This window comes from Anguilla anguilla, chromosome 3 (genome assembly GCF_013347855.1).
Source record: "Anguilla anguilla isolate fAngAng1 chromosome 3, fAngAng1.pri, whole genome shotgun sequence".
NCBI classification, from domain to species: Eukaryota; Metazoa; Chordata; class Actinopteri; order Anguilliformes; family Anguillidae; genus Anguilla; species Anguilla anguilla.
The window spans coordinates 59614008-59634331 of NC_049203.1; the positions used below are offsets into that span (position 1 = coordinate 59614008).

General features: G+C 40.9%; 3 protein-coding genes across 4 annotated transcripts in view; 1 reads left to right on the top strand and 2 right to left on the bottom strand.

Moving 5' to 3' along the window:
• Positions 1-4839, bottom strand: part of LOC118223183 (sodium/calcium exchanger 1-like) — a 74589-nt gene extending 69750 nt beyond the window's left edge. The window contains exons 1-2 of one of the 2 annotated variants that reach the window (XM_035409422.1): positions 3584-4200; positions 3106-3370 (exon numbers count right to left, since the gene is read on the bottom strand). The gene's annotated coding sequence lies outside the window, so the exon portion shown is untranslated. Of the gene's footprint in view, positions 1-3105; positions 3371-3583; positions 4201-4443 lie in introns of those variants that run through there. The other variant, XM_035409421.1, reaches the window with a different exon arrangement.
• An 8042-nt stretch (positions 4840-12881) lies between these two features.
• Positions 12882-17848, top strand: LOC118224014 (bcl2-associated agonist of cell death-like). The gene is made up of 4 exons (XM_035411161.1): positions 12882-13052; positions 15333-15461; positions 15745-15980; positions 16327-17848. Exons 1-4 carry the CDS (start codon positions 13043-13045, stop codon positions 16462-16464), a joined length of 513 nt encoding a protein of 170 aa, XP_035267052.1. The 5' UTR covers positions 12882-13042; the 3' UTR covers positions 16465-17848.
• A 158-nt stretch (positions 17849-18006) lies between these two features.
• Positions 18007-20290, bottom strand: zgc:101765 (uncharacterized protein LOC450036 homolog). The gene is made up of 2 exons (XM_035411160.1): positions 20168-20290; positions 18007-19669 (listed from the first exon to the last, which is right to left on the bottom strand). Exon 2 carries the CDS (start codon positions 19640-19642, stop codon positions 18776-18778), a length of 867 nt encoding a protein of 288 aa, XP_035267051.1. The 5' UTR covers positions 19643-19669; positions 20168-20290; the 3' UTR covers positions 18007-18775.
• Between the last annotated feature and the right edge of the window lie 34 nt (positions 20291-20324).

The window sequence follows — 20324 nt, forward strand, 5'->3', positions numbered from 1 at the left end:
AACAAACAACAGTTGTTTCCCATTTCACATTTGTTCGATGCTTTTGAAAGTTCTTGTTTCCATTCTGTTAGGAGACAACGGTGTTCTCTGTAAAATTCAGTTTGTGTAGCTCTCTCAGAAGAAGGTACAAACACACATACACATAAACTTAAGCCCCTTATTCTTCTCATATTTTTATATTTTCCTCCTCATGTGGACAGTAGAATCTCTACATCCATCTCCATTCTGATCATTACTCTCCTCCTGTTCCATCTCCAAGCTCCTGCCTTTTCTCCATTTCCACATTCCTGACCCTTCCTTCTCTCTATCTTTTTGGCATCCCCTACCCAACCAAATCATCAAAACCAGTTTATCAGCAAAATACGGCAATTGAAATGTCACACGATCACATCTTTGGTCAAATAAAATATATACAAATAACATGAAATCACACAAATCACACTGGCTTACTTCAGAGCAGTAAAGCAAGAGCGGGATTATGGGTATTTCTACAGTGCCAGTCTCAAATGCCTCAAATTCTCTCATTTTATCATCCCCTGTAATCCAATCATTAAGGAAATCAGCTCAGCATGCATCCAACCCAATCATGCAGACACACATGCACAAAAGTCAATGTACAGCATGCAGCAACATAACATCCCATCTTGGATCCTCATTTTTTCTTCCCTTGTATCTTAAGTAAACCATTTCTTCACATGCTGTTTCTTTGCTATGCTGTTGAGAGGACCTCCAAGGTCCCACATGCAGTACCACATTCCAAGCAGAGATTTTTGTACATGGATAATGAAGCATCCCCTTAAGCCAAATCTCCCTTTCCCTATAAGCCAAGTCCTTCTCTCTCAAAAATGCATCAAACAACTGGATGTTCTTCACTGCCCCCCACCCCAACCCCCTGCCCCCTTGACCACACATAGCAGGCAAGCTAGGCTTCATGTTCACCAAGCCAATGACAGGAGATCTGACAGACTGCCATTCACTTTGAATTTTCAGCACAAGCATATTACATCTACCCACACAGCCCCCAGTGGCTGGGTCTGTGGAGGAAGAATAACATGCAACATTCCTGAGCATAATGATACACTTTAATAATGAACTTAGTTTTCTTTCATTATCGAATAGTATATAAAGACAAATGTAATTATCACAGTCTGTACCTAAACACTGGACATTGTGGCTTTCCTAGTTAGGACTATTTTTCCTTACAAGTATTCGTCTTTTTTTACAATGTACCCAGCTTCAGGAGTCTTGCATATGGTGTTTCACATGCCCAGCTCCTGAAGCCAAGCTCTTACTCACAGTGAATAATCACTTCAGTGACCTGATACTGCAGGTTCTTCCTTAACAACATTGGAACGATCCATCCTTTCCCTGTTGCCTATTCATCTCCTACCAGGCCCTTGTACTAAACTACTTGGGCTACGGCAACACTGTGCTGGCAGCTCTCCCAGGCTGTGCCAAAGGCGCCATTCAGCTCTACTGCTAGGCTGGACTTCCACCCGCCAAAAAATGCCCATGTCCCTCTTTCTCCTCGTCTCCCTTCCACAGCTTCCGCTACATGCCCACTAGTGAAGATCAGCACTGTTGCTAGCCTACCAGGCACCGCAGGGGAGCCATGGCTCCTCCCACTTTTAATCCATCGCATCAGGCTTTACGCCCCCTTTACATATTCTCTGCTTTGCAACTTCTGGACATCTGGCAGATCCTCCCTTCCACCAGTGCAGGACATCAAGAGTAAAACATGTCCAACACCTCTTTTATATCATCGCTAGTAACTATGCGTATGATAACCATTAATTCTGTTCTTATAAATCTCTGTTAGTCTAAGTGTATGTCACTGTAATAGGATGTGCATATGTTGCTCTAAAAAAGCCAAGCTATGTGCATATGAATGCAACTTCTACTTTGATGTTACTTTTTACTACGTATTACAATGTTTAATTACTGCATTAGTAATTATGCTATAACCTATGTTCTAGTACCGCTTATATGTATTTACTATTGTTTTCAATCACAAAAGTTAGTTAATCTGAACAAGAGCATGTGCCAAAAAGTAATTATATATATATATATATATATATATATATATATATATATAAATATATATAGGCTATATATATATATATATATCATTATTATTACTACAACTACTACGACTACTATTATCATTATTTATTTATATACAGATGTATTATTTGAAGTGAAGAAACTGTGCTCTGCACAGAACCATCAGAACCTGAAACCAATCCCTCAAACACCACTCCACCATGTGCCTCACAGGACTAGGGATAATGAAACATTATAATGTGCGTGACACACAACCATATATTCCCATTTGTCATCAGATAGAAGTCAGTCTCTGTACACAAACTGTATTCAACAGAGAGGAAATCATTTAAGGAGACATTTTTAAAAACCCCATGCCTGAGAAGCTAATAACCACTTAGCCCCATTCGGCAACTGCTGAATTACTGAATAAATATTTTTATTTTTAACTTTCCCTTCATTCACTTTCCTAATGCACAAAATATAAACACTACTTACACACAATGCAAGCCAACAACTACCATGTCTATTACATCCTTTATAATACCTGTCTGGTGCTCAGTTCTGATACATTAAATCCAGAACTGGGCTATTTTTTGAATGACATGCACTGTAAGGTACGTATATATATATATATATATATATATATATATATATATATATATATGCTATATATGAGAGGGAGAGAGAGAGAGAGAGAGAGGGGGGAGAGAGAGAGGGAGAGAGAGAGAGAGAGAGGAAGGAGGAGGGGAGAAAAAGGGGCTGCATAAGGGAAAGATGATTGATTGATTATTTGAGACCGTCAAATGTTGTTTGGGACTGGGAAATGTTATTTAACTTATGTCATTTTTAATATCCCAAGGGGAATTCAAAAAAGCCCAACCACTTGTGATTTTATTGCACACGTTTAAGCAGATTCCTAGAGCAAAACGCAGTGCTTGGGTGGGTGTTACATTTCCACGGGCTCACAACATAAATTTAAATCAAGTTTTTTCAGCAATCCAAAATCACAAAACAAGTGGATGTGGCAGACACAAAGCAGCAGCACAGACCAGTGCTTACCTTCGGCGTCTTTACAGGAGTACTCCTTCGTGAGAAACAGGTGGTCTCACCGGGTCATGCACTTGCAGTAGCTTAGGGGTCTCTTGTGGCGGGGTGTCGGCTACGTTTAGACCCGCAAGTGATCGCACATATCAGGGGTTATTCCCTAATCTTGACCGGGGATGGGAAGGGGGGCCGAGGGGGCGGGGGCCTTTACTGGGAACCAAGTACCGCGTCCAGCAGGAACGGTGGACACGGGTAGGGGTACCGCTCGTCTCCCAAAACCCTAGAATAACAATAAACAGATTAAGTCCATAAATAGACTTGGGAGAATGGGATTATTCGCTAAATCGCTTGTTACGGATAGCTAATATCGTTCTTGGTAAGCAGGCTGGTGATGCGAGCGCAGCGTAGACTATATGTAGCCTATTTGATAGATGATTAATACACAAATGATTAATAGTCCAATTAATCACAATTACAAGAACACACGTCTTACCTGTGCAATGTGCTGTCGGAAATGATTTCATTTAAAAGGGTTTACACTAATATGCGGTTTATCTGCATAGCCGATTCACTACGTTAGCGATGTTCTTACTTTTTTAATTGACATATTTCGTACAGCCGGCAGCAGCCTATGCAATGCCTGTTCGATCCCAGTTATTTGCCCAATTGTTACATGGACGCTACATTAATACCTGTAGGCTATAGTCATTTTTTTTTACCAAAAATGAATTGGATGCCTAAAAATAGTTAAGAACACTATTTTTGCCTTTATATTATCGGTGACTACCAATGCATGTCATGTGCCGCTTACTACTAATAGATGCTGTCGAGCATTTGCAGTGTCATGACCCGAATCTTCATACTTTCGCATGTAGGCTATACTATAACAGCACAGGAGCTGTGCATAGGCTATATGCTACTCACTTGCAGCCTCTTTGGTGTTCTTTCTAGCTCTCTTTCCACGAAGCTAAAAACTACAATCTGGTACGGGAAAGTGGGCACCGTAGGCTATGCCAGGTCAATGCGCCGCGTAGCTATTGCAGGCTATATTTCGTTTGGGTAGGGTTGATCCACACGGTCTTGAAAAACGCAGTTTTGGCTTTTGCGGCTTCTTCAAATGGGTACACCTGTAAGTCCCCCGATACAATGAATACTGCCACCAACTCCAGATTCCAAAAATCCCATGATAACCTGGTCCATTCAATTAACTGCTTATTATAAATGCATCTATCTTACGTCAATTTTACACACATGCATTATTTGTAACCATAGTGAATAACTGACCACTTGCACAACCCACAGCTCATTGGGGAATATTGTAAAATTTGAAAGAAAATACGATAACTAACTTACAAGAAGGCCGGTGAAAGGTGAGTTGATTTCGCTTTTCACAATTGTTAGAAGATCTTCGAATCCGCTTGGAATCTATTGTCGGAGCCGACAACGTGCGCATCCATTTCCGCAAACTGTAACAGTCCTTGAGTCGGGCAGTTTCGTTCAAAAGAGAGCATTAATAATAGCAGTGGGAATGCATTCATTTCCCCACCTGGGAAAATAAAAACTAATTGAACCTTTCATCAATTTCAGGTGGACATGTATGGGAATGGAGAGAAGGAGAGGAACTCGAGGAGATTGAGGGAGAGCAGAAAGCGAGTGCGCGATAGAGGCTACAGACTGAATACAAAAAGGGGATAGCGATGCCCTCACATCAGCATCATAACAATAGCTGCATGGACAAGAAGAGGGGATGGACTGAGCGGTTGAGTGTGGGGGAAAAATGAAGAATGTCTGTCTCCTTCTGTATAAATCTCTGTGGACACCGTTTCGCAGACAGCACGGCCAATGCAAGAGAGTAAACACCCCTTTTCAGGATCATGAACGACAGAGGGGGGCGGCTGGAAACAGCCATTAGAAGAACGGCTCTCATGCCGGCACAGCCCATGTGAGAGCACACGGCGCTGACATGAATGGGATCGCGAGTATATGCCTAGCCAACGATTGCAGCTAAATAATACACCAGGCAATAGAGGAAAATGTGTGTCTTACCATTAACAAGTAACAGCTAACCTCATGTGTTGACCTCGCTCAAATTAAAAATGTTACCGGCCAAATGTATCGGTAAATGTAGTATTTTATGTGGGCTGAGCAGGCATTCTGCTCACCTTCACTGGTGCGTTCTGTTCGATATTGACATCTCGCCCATAAACTAGCGCTTAGTACTTAATGGTCATGCTGCGCAAGCACTTGCCAGTTGACATGGCTTTGATTAACTGTTTTCCAAAGTGCTTATTGCAAAAGAGAGCGTTTTCATTTTTTTTTTCTTCCAAGTATGTTGAATGCAGTGGTGCACCTGAATCTCTACCCACCATACAACCGTCGCTTTGGATAAAAGCGTCTGCCAAATAAATGCAATGTGTCGTCCGTCAGCCTGTTCCTCTATTACTGAAAGAGAAAAACTCTGTTTTTCAGCGGGTAAACAACAATTGTATTCAAATATTTATGTCTGATTAAGTGATACTTGTTATCTTTATCGTCCTTATTATGGAGTTGGAGCTAGAAATTAATTATTTTCGAGTGATACAGCAATTAAGAAACGCCTTCAAACTTACAACACAACCATAATTAACCCACCACCCTGCTTCATTATGTTACCTAGTCGTTTTCCATAATAGAAATCAAGAGGGGATGTGATGTAGTTTCTAAAAAAATAAATAATAGATGAATAGATTGATCTATTAGTATTTGACCAATTATTCAATTGTAGACTTCTACCTGCCTCTTGGCAGCAACACACTGCCATGAACATTAAAGTGCAACATTGAGATCTAGTTGTAGACAATGCCACATATACATTCACTATACTTACGTCATACAAAAATCCATCATAAATTTTAGGACAACATTAACAGATTTGGCCCGGGGGTGCAAAGTTCAGTTAGGCAGTGGTGCACAGAAATTCATGTATTATCACTATTAGTCGTTTGCTTAGCAGATTTAATTATCCAGGATAATTCCAGATTATCAATTCATGGAGCTGGATATCTAAGCTATACAGCATTGCCTCATCTAGACATCAAACCACTACATTACAAAGCTTATTGTATAAAGAATTGAGTAAGACGAACTCCAGCAAGTGACCAGTCATTTTAGCCAAAAGCCAGGTATCTCTGCCGGGACACTCAAACTTCGCCACAAACAACTTTTTCAGTATGACAACGATGCCATGCAAATCAAGAAGAAATGGTTAACTGGCCACAAAATTATTGTTTTGTAATGGCCATCTCAGTGTCCAGACTTGACCCCAATAAAAAAATTGTTTAGCCTTAGCCATTATACTGCAATCTCATCCTACAAAGGAAGGGTACACAATGTATTCAAAACTACTGCCAGTAATCTTTTTGGGAAATGATTACTTTACCTTTTTTCACTGTGCAGTTTTATGAGTATAAAATTACATAGTTAATTTTTTCCACGCAGTATACAGTATAGCTAATTTCCTGGGTTTATTTATGTAGCCTTTTTGACTCTTGGGGCATGTATAGGGAAAAAAACATAATAAGGTAATGCAGCTCTCTACTCTGTTTTAACAATTTCAGTTTACACCAGGCCCTTCATGGTCTTCTTAATATGCATAATAATTATACTACAGAGCACCAGTTTCCAACATGTTTAGACCTATGATCCAATTTACACTCTCAGTAATCTACAGACAGGGACCCACCGCTATAGGGCAGAACATATATTGATTTAGCCGTTGGTGGATTAGTTGATTAATTTATCCATTTGACCTCAGTGTCCTAGATTGATGACTCAGCCTGGTTGACTGCATTGGAATTATTCCAGCATTCAGGGTGTCAGTGTCACACTGTTAAATCTTTACTATAGGGATCAATGCTGAGAGCCAGGGGGTCAGGTTCCACTCTACCCTCTAATTTCTCTCTGCTGGACTCAGCAACACTGATCTTAGAGCAGACACTGTTGGGTGAGGGAGCAGCCACTGACCTGTTGACATTGCTAAGCACTGATCAAAGATCAGCTTTACTAAGGAGGACAGAGAGGCAGGTCAGATGCATCCCATTTTCACCCCCTGCAAAGTCTCTCAGATTTATGTTTTTTTTTTCAACTGGCAATGACGGCAGTCCTGGTTTAGATAGTGGGATAGGATGGTGCTGCACATGAAATGCGTGATACTATTCAGCGCAGAACTTTAATAATTTTGCTAACATAAGAACCCGAACCACACAAAATAGCATCATCTTATGCCTTTAAGGTGTAACATCAGAAATATGTGATTAGATTGTTCTTAACTGAACATTCTAATGCTGATGTAACAATCGCTATTGGTAATTGAAAGCAGCAGAGCTACTGTAGAAGACTGACTCTTGAGGGTAAAAAAATCCAAAAAACCAACTCTTTAAAAGATGAACTGCAATATCACAAATGCATCTTAAAGATTATAATAGTAAACGGTAACTGTCATAGACACATTTGAATAGTGTGGTGTTTGCTTGAACCAATATTATTTACACTTGAAGTCTTTGCAGAGGACTTTAATCAACAGGAAACACTATTCTGTAATTCTATTTAAAGGGATAGTTAAATTTCTGTTTTTTTATTTATTTTTATTTTTTTGATGTGTTTTCAGTTGGCCCAGACAGCTTTTGTACGTAATGAAGGGTATTTTAGATATTTACAGAAGTGTTTCATAAGCCACTGGCTTTACAATTACACTTGAAAAATTTTTACAGCAACTTTATGTGTATGTGTATTGTACATGTACATTATACTTTAAAAACTATGTTTAATCTCATTTTTGATGTTGCCGCAGAAGCTGCTTTTGAGTTACTTTGTGTTTTCTTGCTTTACATTACAACCCCATGAATGCTGTAAGAATGCCACTTCTGTAAGTATCTAAAACATTCTTCATTGCACATGCCTGTACCACAGATCTGTATGCCTGTATGACTGGTGATACTTACAACCAGTTCAACCAGAAATATCTTTAAATATCATAAAAGAACTGTTCTGTATTCATGATAATAATCCGTCACAAGACCATCCCCCATTACAACTCCTATACACAGCAATTATGATAAAGAATAAGTCCACCATAATGCACTGAGCAAATAGCCACATTAAACCCAAAAAATACTCGGCCATGGGTGGGTTGAACAGGGTGGGGTTACTTCAATCACTGTGATGAATGAGCTGGAGAAGGGAGTGTTGGAGTATAGTGTACAATCATCCATATGGCTCAGAGAACCTTACTAATTTGTGAATTATTTCTCCCCACTCTGGAAGTCAGTGATTTAACTCCCTAAGGCCATGGTACAAACCCATTTTTTGAACCAAGGTAAAATACAGGGATCTGTTTTATTTTGTATTCAAAGCATCACAATTTAGTTTCATGGGATTGTTTGGCAGAATGTGGAACCGTCTATGGCACTATTCTGACAACCAATTTGGAATGTCATTTTCTAACAGCAACCTAAGATTCCAATCACACACTGTCACAATTCTGTACAGTGCCATCAAGATTCTGTACTAGTTTACCAATTACACATCATGGAAAATTTATCACAGACTATAATATGTCATATTTGATTTAGAAAAAAAACATGACTGAATTTAATGTAACTGCAAAGCTGTCTTTTATCCCCAAAGGTTTGAGAAAATATTCATAGCTGTGTTTGCACATTTTAAAGTGGATCTTGGCACAGCTGAATTTAGCTTTTGGGTTTCCCTCTAGCAATGAGCAGCATCCATTAAATCTAGGGTGAATGTCTCAGGAACAGTCAGACTTAGGGTGTGGACACAAGCCACAGTTCCCTGAATATATCCTAGAGATCAAACTGAAGGTGGGGCTTGGGCTGTATCGATTTAAATGGTGGATAATTATATGTGGCTAAATGCAGCAAAGTGGAAGGTTTTTTGAGGAGAACCACAGACCAAAAAACACATCAGAAACTTCCATCTAAACCTTCCCTCTTATTAACTGCAATGTCACTGACCACACAAACACAGACCTTGTGTTTTATGCACAGATGAAAACTTCATAAATGTAACTCGTGTTATTTAATTTCCCAATCAGAAAAAAATGCCAATACAATGTAATAGCAATGTAACCAGTTTCTTAGTGAGATGGTGCATGATGCAATCACGCCATGTCAAACTGCAAAGTTATATGCTATAATTTACTCAGGCTATTTAAGCATTTGAACTACAGTAAGATGCAATTTACATAATAATACGTTTTGTCTGAAAGGTGGTATCTCAGCTTTCTATATTTTTATGACGCTCCAGGATCTGAATACACGGAAATATCTGTATGAACCTGGAATGTAACACTGAAAAATATCCAAGAATATAAACAGAAACTGAAAAAAGTGTTAAATCAAAATATAGTAGAAATGTATTTTTAGACTACCCATATTTAAATGACGTAATCATTGGTACTGTGAACATGTGCATGTATGTGAGGCGTGTGCAACACTAAATCTCTTTTACATATTAAATGTGACAATATTAACTTTTTTTCACAAAAGCGTGAACATAAGAGAGAATGGGGGGGGGATACACGTGGGTGAAATTGTAAACAGAAATGGAGAGAGGAAGAAAGGACAGGGAAAGAGGGCTATATTCAAAGAATGAAAACCTGGTATTTGTGAATCCAGAAGAAAAACTCTACAATGTTGTGCTGACACAGCCACAAAAATATTCTGTAACTACAAAGGCAAGTGAAAACTCAGTTTTACAAAATATTGGGTAACATGAATTTAGAAACAGAAAAAAATTGGCAACAAGAATGCCTTTTAAAGGTCTATATACATATATAAGTATCTATATACATTTTTCTCTCATTCTAATCACATTCACATCATGAAAAATTAATGAGAATCTTAATAATCAGGAATACAAAATCTGAGGATAGTGAGGGAAAAGGTTATAATGCGTGCACACACACACACACACACACAAACTCATGCATACACACACAACAAGCACACACACACCAGAACACCAGAAATAAGGTAAGTTATGTGCTTAGCTTTTATTCCACATGATAACGGTTAACAATACAAGTATGACTTATTTGAAGGATAAATTTAGAGCATCTCATTTTGTATTCAAACTACTGGCTGTTGCTAGGACCCAAACAGTAAAGTCATTGAATCGCGTTTTCTATCGTATTGCGCCATCTGCTGATGATTTTCATATTACACTAAATGGTTCCCAGAAATAAATGCTTTGCTACCGAGTTTTTCTACGAAGACATGCATGCAGTACCTGACAGCCATGCAGCTTCTAAGTAACTGTGGTTTTAATTTTACGTCGTTCCGTTCATTCAGATCTCATTGACACCGTTGGTAGGAATCCAGCAACACCTATAGGTCTGCTTTGTGTATACCAACAAGCACGGTAACGGTTTGCAAATCAGCACTACATCGGCAGCAGGACCATTTGATTACTGCTTTGCTTTCTCGGGTCAGTTCATACTCACTTCGACTGCCTCACCTCGAATGACCGCTGCAATGCCGCAGCCAGGCAATTACAACGCTATATAAAGTTGGCCAAACGATCTGTGTGTGAATGTTTGCATATTCACTTTACATAATACTGCGATCTCAACAAAAACGTTACAGAAAGCAGCCACAACTCAACTTTAATGAGACCACGTCTCAGGTGTGACATGCATTTGGGCCAGGTTTGGCCCAGAATCCAAGAGCCCTGGCAAACCTTAAATGTGGGTGGTTTTGCAAATGTGAGATGAGCATTGATGTTTCTCTTGGTTAGCAGTGGTTTCTACCTTGCTACTCTACCGTGAATCCCATTTTTGCCCTGTCTCTTTCTTATTGCGGAGTCGTGAACACTGACCTTAACTGAGGCTAGCAATTTTTTGTATGTTTTTCTGGGATCTTTTGTGCCAACCATTCACCTTGCACAACTGAACCTCTCCCTGCATCTTCAGTACCATCTCTATGAGCTCACATTAATGTAACCTCTTCCCATTTTGCTTCCAGTCAGTTTCTGTGGGAATGTCAGCATGCCCTGATACGAGGTTTGTCTTTAGCCAGCCATTCAGCATTAGCATATTTGGCTATAGACACTGATACCTTCATTCTGGGACTGTCGATTATGTCACAATAGGATATACTGATATTGAACAATGGTTGGGATACATTCAAATGGTCTCCTCCCTTATATGTTTTGTCTATCACTGTATTCTGTTTCTAGGCACAATTCATGCAGGTTCTTTACATTGTGTTACATTACATTTATTTGGCAGACACTTTTATCCACAGTGACGTGCAGTAAGTGCAAACCGAAGGTCATTGGAACAACTGCAAAACACAGGTTCGATAAGAGTAATGTTAAGTCTAACTAGGAAGCATGACAACAAGCTACAATATCAAGATAACAATACAAGTGCAATAAGTGCTAGATGGAGGTACATGTAATATAAAAGTAGTACAGGAGGTACATGTGTATCATTCTTTCTTTCTGGTCAGAGGGACAGAAAATATGATGCAAGTGTTTTTACTAGATGAGTTTTTCAAACTTGGTCATTTGATTTTTAAAGAATGAAATGAATGTATATTTTTGGGGAAATATTGTAGCCAAAATCATTTGTTGTATTTTAATTCCTCTCAGTACATAATTTATATATATAACATATATAGTATAGTATATTATATATATATAATTCCCATGTTGTTTTGCCATTTTGGATTAGTAGATTTTAGTTGAATTGTAATTCAGATAATTCAAGCAAGGCATTGTGTTTGTCCAAATATCACACATAAATAACAGCAGTCATTTTGTTTAGAGTAACAGTAGAAAAAGTAACAGAAAGAAAAAATAAGTTCAGACATTATCATCATTTAAAAATAAATGAACGTCACTGGGAAAATGGAAGGCTCAATTAGTACACAATATCTTTTTCCACTTTATTACTAGTTTGGCAGAGCCTGCCCAGTGAGAATTACCCTATTTAGCATCGTCAAAAGTTTGACACAGATTCACTGACTGAATACTAACACCCAAATAAGTTTAAATAAGTTGAAGATTTTGTGTCAGTTGAAATGATTATGACTCATAGGAGACTGCAGACACAGAATGGCCTGATAGTGAATAGAACAGCAGAGCCAACAACTGTGCCTGCTATTTTTATGGGGGGGGGAAGGGTTCTGAGAGGCCACAGGGGATATCAAGTAAAAACATATCTTTTAAGCAGGGAGAGGGGTGAGGTCTTCTGACACAGGATAAACATTTAAAAAAACTAGGTAGCCTATATTCGAGAGTAAGTTTAGATTGACATGATTAGAGTGAGGTGGGGTTTGTAGCATGGGTAAGCTGAAAATCCAGTTTGCAGGAGTTTGTCCAGTTTGCTTCTTTCTTTTTTTTTAAATTAAAGACACCTCTTTTTCGTTTAATCTACATCGAGGCAATGCCATTTCGTAGGATGTTGTGTAATACATGGTTGTTATGAAGTCAAGATAGGACAAGTTTTTAAAGAATGGCATATTGAATCCTATGTTTATATTTATAATTAAAAGTTTTTAATCTATTGATATTGCATTCAGGTTGTTAGTCCTGTTCGGTCAAATTCTCTTTCTAAAAGTACAGCAAGTGTGACTCCACATATTAGGTTTTGTGTGATTTTATGCGGGCTGAAGTGTTTTTATGCGCTTCTACATTGTATAGTACGGGCCAGCCGCCGAAGTAAACAAAGCACGAACGCAGTCCTAGCTCGCAACAGTGACGCTGTCTGAATGGCCAGTCAAAATGCATTGGCAGTGTGCTCAGATTGGATGGATATTGTTGTAGAGCGATACGATATCATGCCTGCGACCCGATTGGAGGAGAGAAGTGAAACTGTACAGCAAACGGCCCAAGGCTGTAACAACGCCAAAGGAAAAGGCAGCTCTGCCGGGACAACATTGTCAATCAGATGAATTCCGGTAAGACAATTTATAGTAAGCGATCAAGAAGTAGCTAAAACGTACTGTTGTAATATAATTCCATTCGTGTATGCAACTGTTGAACGTTTCGAATCTTTATTGTAGTGCACTGCACTGGAGCCGTAGGGACCTATTAGTTGGGTGTGTGCCAATTCACAGTTTCAAGTTGTCACGCAAGGAAGTCGATATAAAATGTGCAGCCTTGCGAACTAGCTTTCTGACAAGCTACAGTTGAAATATACTGTAAATAGGCGGAAAGAGAACGTTTCCATGGATAATGGAAACATTGTTTAAGGAAGAGGCAGAAAAGATTCCGTCGACCGGTCATCTCTCAGCACACATTCTTCAAGTCGGTTCTTAAAAATTAGATAGGTAACATGAGCTCGGTAACGTCAGCCATATATTATTTTATGGCCTTTACAATAACTTGTATGTTAATGTGACAGTTTAATCCTTTGAAATATTCTGATGAATAATATAAAATGGTAAATTGTAATTGTTGCATGTCAGCCAGCTCGCTAAAGTAGCCTACTAGCCTACTGAAGTTAGGTGTTTGTAACTAGCAGGCTACTTTTAGTTTGAAAAGTTCTGTTCTGGTTTTCAAATAATAACGCTTAATCTAAGCGTTAGTAATAAATAAGATCTAAAGAAATGACTCAATTTAAAGAGCATTTGTCCTAAAAGAAACTTGTCATTGAGTTATGGCAGTAAGGAGGGCGATGTCAGAGAGTTCATTGTGTGAACACATGATTTAAAATGTTGATTGTGAATCCTTTTAAATCAGGAAAGTGAAAGGAAACAGTACGACACCATTCAAGAGAAAGATACTTAAATGTAATTGACACTGTGACATTTAAGGGAGCTTGAACATTAAGGAAATACTTGTCAGAAGCAGTAAACAAGCCCTGCTGGTCAACCATTCCATGCTCAAAAATCTTAGTAAGATCAGAATTTCTCTCTTCCAAAGTTCTTCTTACCTACAGTACATTACTGTGTGTGACAAACCTGATTCATGTTGCTTTTGGAATACTGGAGCAGATCACATTGTCACTGACGGTCAGGGTTGTTCACAGCCAGCAGTTTGAAATCTGTTAACACAATAATAGTGAAAAAGTGTGTCAATAGCCAAAAGCTATAGGTTACCACAAGTTTCGGCAGGATTGAGACATCCCACGCTCCGTATTCACATGAGTGTGCTGCCAGTTCCGCTATGGTTCTCCTGAGGATTCAGCTAGATTACAGCTAATAACCACATTATCATCAGTGTGGCACCCAGGTCAACAACAGTCATGTGTACAGTTTTGTAGTGACCAGACACTCAGCACCCAGATCATTACATTGTGAAATGGTCAGTTTTACATAACTATCTGTGTATCGCTTATTAGCACATCAGCTGCACACATGCTATTGTCCATTGAGGTGTGTGTAAGGTCTACACAGAGCCTTAATTCATTACTAATACAGTCAGCTCCAGTTCTGGTGAATCGCAACTTTCTGTTGTTGGTTTGATGAGCACTGAGCCCCTGTATGGTTGTGTCTCATGAATATGATGACTGCAGTCACCATCTCAGTGTTGCAATGTTGATGCTTCAGGCATTGCAGCCTTACTTCTCATTATTTTTGTGCCCCTTATTTAGGGTCTTTCATGAGTTATTTTGTGGTTTAAACTACAAAAATTAAGTTCATGTAACTGTACAGCAGAATGTACAGCAATAATATGCCTCCATACGTTCTACATGTTAAGTGTCACCTGATTATTTGTTTTAAAAACTGCTTTATCTTGGCACATGCAACCTGAGAATACTGTGCTCAAGCAAATAAATACTGGCTAGATTTAAAAAAATGGATATTCATGTCTATAATCATGAAGAAACGCTATGAGATTTGTGTGTCCATTCATGGACAGACCCTGAAAATCTAGCTGCACAAGCTGGTTTGGAGATACTGAAAGTTTATTTTCTTACTTTAAATTACAAACTCACAAAAGACTCTATGGCAGCCATTATGAAGCCAGCAATTCTTCAGACACTTCTGCAAGTATTTAAAATATTCTTCATACTTCAGTCTTCCTGTCTGATTTTATCTAATGAATTCTGAATAACGACACTGAGAAATTAAGCATGTTAAATTATGTATTCATGAATAGCCCTTAATCTCATAACTGACAGTCCAACAGTTTGCACATGTTTATTATGTGAAAATTGGTGATGTATCTCTCCATCTCCACTCCCCCATCTCCATTTCACCCTGTTCCCTGTCCTCTTATGTCCTTCTGTGCAGATGTCACTATGAATCACATGTTCACTATTTCGGACAATGAATCAGAGAACTCTGATGATGCAGCAGAAGCTGACCAATCAAAGGGCAAACCAGGAGACGAAGTCACCTTGCCAGACATCACACTGTCAGGTGAGATATAAGGTTTGCCAAGGTTTGAAACAATCTAAGAACCATTTCTCTATGACCTATAGAAATGCAGACATGGCAAGTCAAAGTCCTGCTACGGTAATTTGCTCGACGTTTGTTTGCCCATATCTCACATAATAATTATCGGAGACAAGCGTAATTTCGGTTCCAGTGGTTTCTCATAAGACCAAATATGCGCGCCAAACCGCATTAAAATCCCTGACGATGCGGCCCACAAGTGTGTCGGTTGACCTGGACTCACCCGTCTGTTCTGTGTCCCGATCAGCGCCGGCACACGACCGACTGAGGTTATACTCGGATTCCCAAGCTTCTACGGGGAGCCAAGCGGAAGACGGCGACTTGCCCGGAGGAGCCGTGTTCGATGAGGGCGGCGGGGCCGCCGAGACGCCGCCGATACGCGGACGCTCGCGGTCGGCACCGCCTCAGCTGTGGGCGGCGATGCGATACGGACGGCAGCTGAGGCGCATGAGCGACGAGTTCGACACCTTGATGGACAAAGGGGTGAGGAAGTGGGTGTTGGAAGTGTGCGGAGGAGCGATGGGGGGGGATGACGGCACTCGCCCACATTTCATTCGGTTGTTTCCCCACTGTGTTTATTGAGGATTCTGGGAGTACTGGTTTTCTTACATTTAAAAATGCCAGACCTAGGCATGAATCTCCATTGTAGTGACCTTCTTGTTTTTTTTTTTTTATTTGACACTGTATCAACTTTCTGCTTTACTCTGCCTCTTTGGCCATAACGGATCAGACAAGTTAAGTGAAATCAGCAAAATGTGTAACATCAGCTTCCTCCTCCCCTCCCTTACTCCTACCCTTCCCTTCGCCTGCTCTATTCCACCCCCTGCAGGACATGAAGAAATTGCAGAAAGCAGCAGCCTCTAAGTGGATGCGTCCCTCCCTCAGCTGGTTTGCTTTCTGGAGACGCAGGGACTCTGACACCGATGTAAACAGCAATGGCTCTGGAACGGACAGGTCTGCAGACTAATGGAGGGAAGGGAGGAAGAGTGGGAGGAAGAGAGCAGCGGGAGGGACTGCTCAAAGTTACCCAAAACCAGGGCAGAGACTGCAACTCAGGACCAGCTTGTTTAGAGCACAGGAGAATGGGGGTGGGAGGGTGGGGGGGGGGGGGGGGTGTTTTACCAGCACTCCAACCCCCAGGTTGACAAATGACTGTTCCTTAAGTAAACGCTATGCAAAAAATAATAGGAAAAAAAAAGAAAGAAAAAAAAATGGTTTTGGCTTTCAGACTGTTATATTTACGGTGGGACTTTAAAATTATTATTTTTTAAAACCAACAGCTTTAAAAGAAAAAAACAATCTTGTTAACTGACAATCTTTCTTTCAATGCTAAATGGAATGCAATGGGAGGGAACAAACATTTCCTAAGAAATGTCCTACCTTTTATATGAAAAATTTGCTAAGAATTCTATATCATAGGATAAGATAATGCTATGTTGCTGGGGAAGAGTGCCTAAGAATAAACGGGTTGTGGAGTATGAATTTTCTGCACATCAAATGTTGAGGCCTCCCAATGTAAATACATTTCTGATACTTTAATGACTCATTGTAAAACTGGTGAAGCCTGCTGTGAACGAAAGGAAACTGTAATTGTCTATGTTTGTGTGCGCTCATGTGTTTTCCTAACCTATGACATGCGTTAGAAGACTCTGGTCACAGTCTGGATCCATATCAATTTTACTGGTTAAGAGCAACAGTCCAGCATTGCCAGTACTGATGGAAAGTATGAGCAGTGCAGACTGTGTGCCACTAATACAGCTGCCGTGTCCAAGAATAAACATAATTAGCCTATCTCCACCCAAAAATGTGTGATTTCAAATGGGGTTTAGTCCTCCAACTCCATTCAGCCTTCTCTGGTTAATACAGCTGGGGAGGGTTTACTGTACCCCCCCCCCCCCCCCCCCCCCCCCACCACTTTCAGTTTACAGCACTAAACTTTGCTTTCTTGGCTGATTTGGGATTTAAAACATTGGCTGTGTAATTCCAGGATGTAATTCTATTTTAAAATTTAAAAGATATTCAAAGTTCAGGCCCAGGCTGTAAAGCGGGAGGATTGGATGCCATCAGTTGGCCTAGATTAGGGCTGATCAGGGTCTGTGAAACAGGTATTTCCTCACTGCGTGGGTTTCTTTCACTTCTGGATGTTGGGGTCCCCACATAAACATGCAATCTGTGCACCCCTTAAAGGATCCAACATGACGTGTGACACGAGTCTTGCTCTTATCATTTAATATTACTTGAAACTGGTGTGTATGGGACTAAAATCTTGAAAATGTATGCTTTTTTAAAACTTTTGTAAATGCATTTTCTTTATAGGTGTATGGTAAAATAAAGGGATTTCTGACTGTAAATTGCCTTGTATTTAGATTTGATTTCTTTGAATGTCTTCAAAAATGAATGTAGGCCTATTCTATCTAGAGCTTGTAGGGAAAATGCACTACTGTCCAAATTATTACACTCTGCTACATACCTGAAAAATTATTTAGCATGGCAGACCTAGACTGATTTATTCTTATTATTATTCAAGATAAAAACCACAAAGTCCAATACATAATTCATCAAATATTTTTACCATAAGCCACTTTTGGTCAACCGTAGTTTATACAACAAAAATACTGCAAAACTAAAATGTCCAAGTAAGTCATTGAGGGCTGAGCTGGAATAAACAAAGGTGACGAGAGCACAGGGTGCTGCATCTTAATTATACTGAAATGCAGAGGGAGGTAACCCTAATCCTACAAGGGTTTCGAGTTTCCAGTCTGAAGCTGTGAAGTTGCCATGAGGACCAAACATCACTCGCTTTGGTGGTTTAACAGAACCTCAATAAAACAAATATTAGTTAACACAACACTGATTTTTTTTAAAAATGTGCCACAACCTGAAATACAAATCCACCTTGTTAACGTCTGTCACAAGCTAGATTTGCAGCCATCCCATAAAGAATGGTATTAATCAGCTATAGTGGAAGCAGTTGGCCTAGAGTTAACACTAGGACAGGTGAAATATTCTCTACCTCATCCAAAATGGAACACAAGACACTGGAACAGAGTCCCTCCTCTGGTCCCAGAAGGCTGAAATCTAGCAGGTTCCTCAGGTTCCATGAATCTATTCCAAACCTGGTGTGAGAAGGTGAATACCTTCAGTAGAAGTCAAGGCCAGCTTAATGGGATTCCACTTAGATAGTGAGTGAATGATCACAACCTCACTGCAGACACTGGCTCTCTATGAGCCATAGTCTGTAATGGGCAGTCACGTAGCCCATCTGGGAGAGTACGGTTCTAGGCCACTACTGAGGGGTCCCAGCAGTACTTTTCCCCACAGTCCAGGGCAGACAGCCTCCCCATGTCCTCCTCACTCAGGTGGAAGTCGAAGACCCGCCCGTTCTCCCCAACCCTCTCCGGCTGCGAGGACTTGGGCAGCACGGGCACACCCTGCTGCACGGCCCACCGGAGCAGCACCTGGGCTGGGGTGCGCCCGCACCCCGCAGCCACAGCCAGCACATCAGGGTCCGACAGCAGGGCCCCAGCCCCCAGGGAGGAGTAGGCCTGGAAGCAGACGCCTGCCTCCCTGCAGAGTGCCCTCAGCTCCCCCTGGGCCAGCTTCGGGTGGAACTCCACCTGGAGCACAGCAGGAGGCACCCGGCACACCCGCAGCAGCTCCTTCAGGTGCCCAGGGGTGTAGTTGGAGACCCCGATGGCCCGGAACTTTTTGTCAGAGTGGAACTGCTCCAGCACCGCCCAGCTCTCTGCCCGGTTCCTGGGGTTCTGCTGGTCTCCCACAGGCAGGCCCTGGGTGCCAGGCCAGTGGACCAGGTAAAGGTCGATGTACTCGAGCCCCAGCTGCTCCAGGCTCCGTGCGCACCCCTCCCTGGCCCTGTGGCCTTGGTCCCGCGGTCCCAGCTTGCTGGTGATGAAGACGTCACCGCGGCTAAGGCCGTGCTTGGGCAGAAGGTCCCTGAGGGCGCAGCCCAGCTCAGCCTCGTTCCGGTACACGGCCGCCGTGTCGAAAGCGCGGTAACCCGCAGCCAGCGCCGCGTCGATGACCCGCTGAGTCTCCTCTGGGCCTCTGAGGCGGAAGGTACCCAGGCCCAGGAGGGGCATCTGCGCCCCTGTGTTCAGCAGGACTGTGGGCTGCTGTTCTGCCATTAGTGAGCCGCAGCACAGAAGTAGGCACTGGAAAATAAGTTAAAAGTCAAAAGTGGATGCAAACATTCCCCACCATTATGAAGCATACAATTTACTGTGTAATGGTGGGGAATGCATATTTAAAGTATACAAAGTATACAATTTACTGAAAATATGAGTTACTCCATCTTCAACAGCCAAGAACTGTTGTGTATAAACAGAACGTGTAGAGTTTAGAATAACCAAGGTCTTACAGATAAATAAGGAAAAATGCCTCTGCCCTGACTGTCTTCATTGTTCCATCCAAAAAAGGCACAAACCTTAGCCAATAAATTTACTACAGAAGAGCACACTACAACAGACAGAACATTAGACTTGCCAAGCAGCATAAAATTCAATTCTGAATTTGGATAATGACTACTTATGTTTATATAGGTATGCCCTAGTTAGTTCGTTGTGTCTACATCTCGCCACCGAGCGCATGTAAATCAGATGTAAAAGTTCATGTTTAAATTATTTTAAAACGGCACTCTGTTATCGACTTACATTACGGACGCCAGGAGTTCACTAGAACGATGACTACTGCACTAACCAGTTTGGAAACACGCCGTCTTGTTTTGCGCGTGCATTGAAGTCAGTTGACCTTGATCATGTGACAAGTTAGATCGAACATCCTGGTTTCCATCACCATAGAAACACCAGC

Excerpts from the sequence above, each read along its gene's own strand:
- LOC118224014 (XM_035411161.1), top strand. Across the intron at positions 15,462-15,744 it reads GCCAGACATCACACTGTCAG|CGCCGGCACACGACCGACTG; the intron begins GTGAGATATAAG and ends TGTCCCGATCAG. Across the intron at positions 15,981-16,326 it reads ACACCTTGATGGACAAAGGG|GACATGAAGAAATTGCAGAA; the intron begins GTGAGGAAGTGG and ends CACCCCCTGCAG.
- zgc:101765 (XM_035411160.1), bottom strand. The coding sequence starts at position 19,642 with ATGGCAGAACAGCAGCCCACAGTCCTGCTGAACACAGGGGCGCAGATG.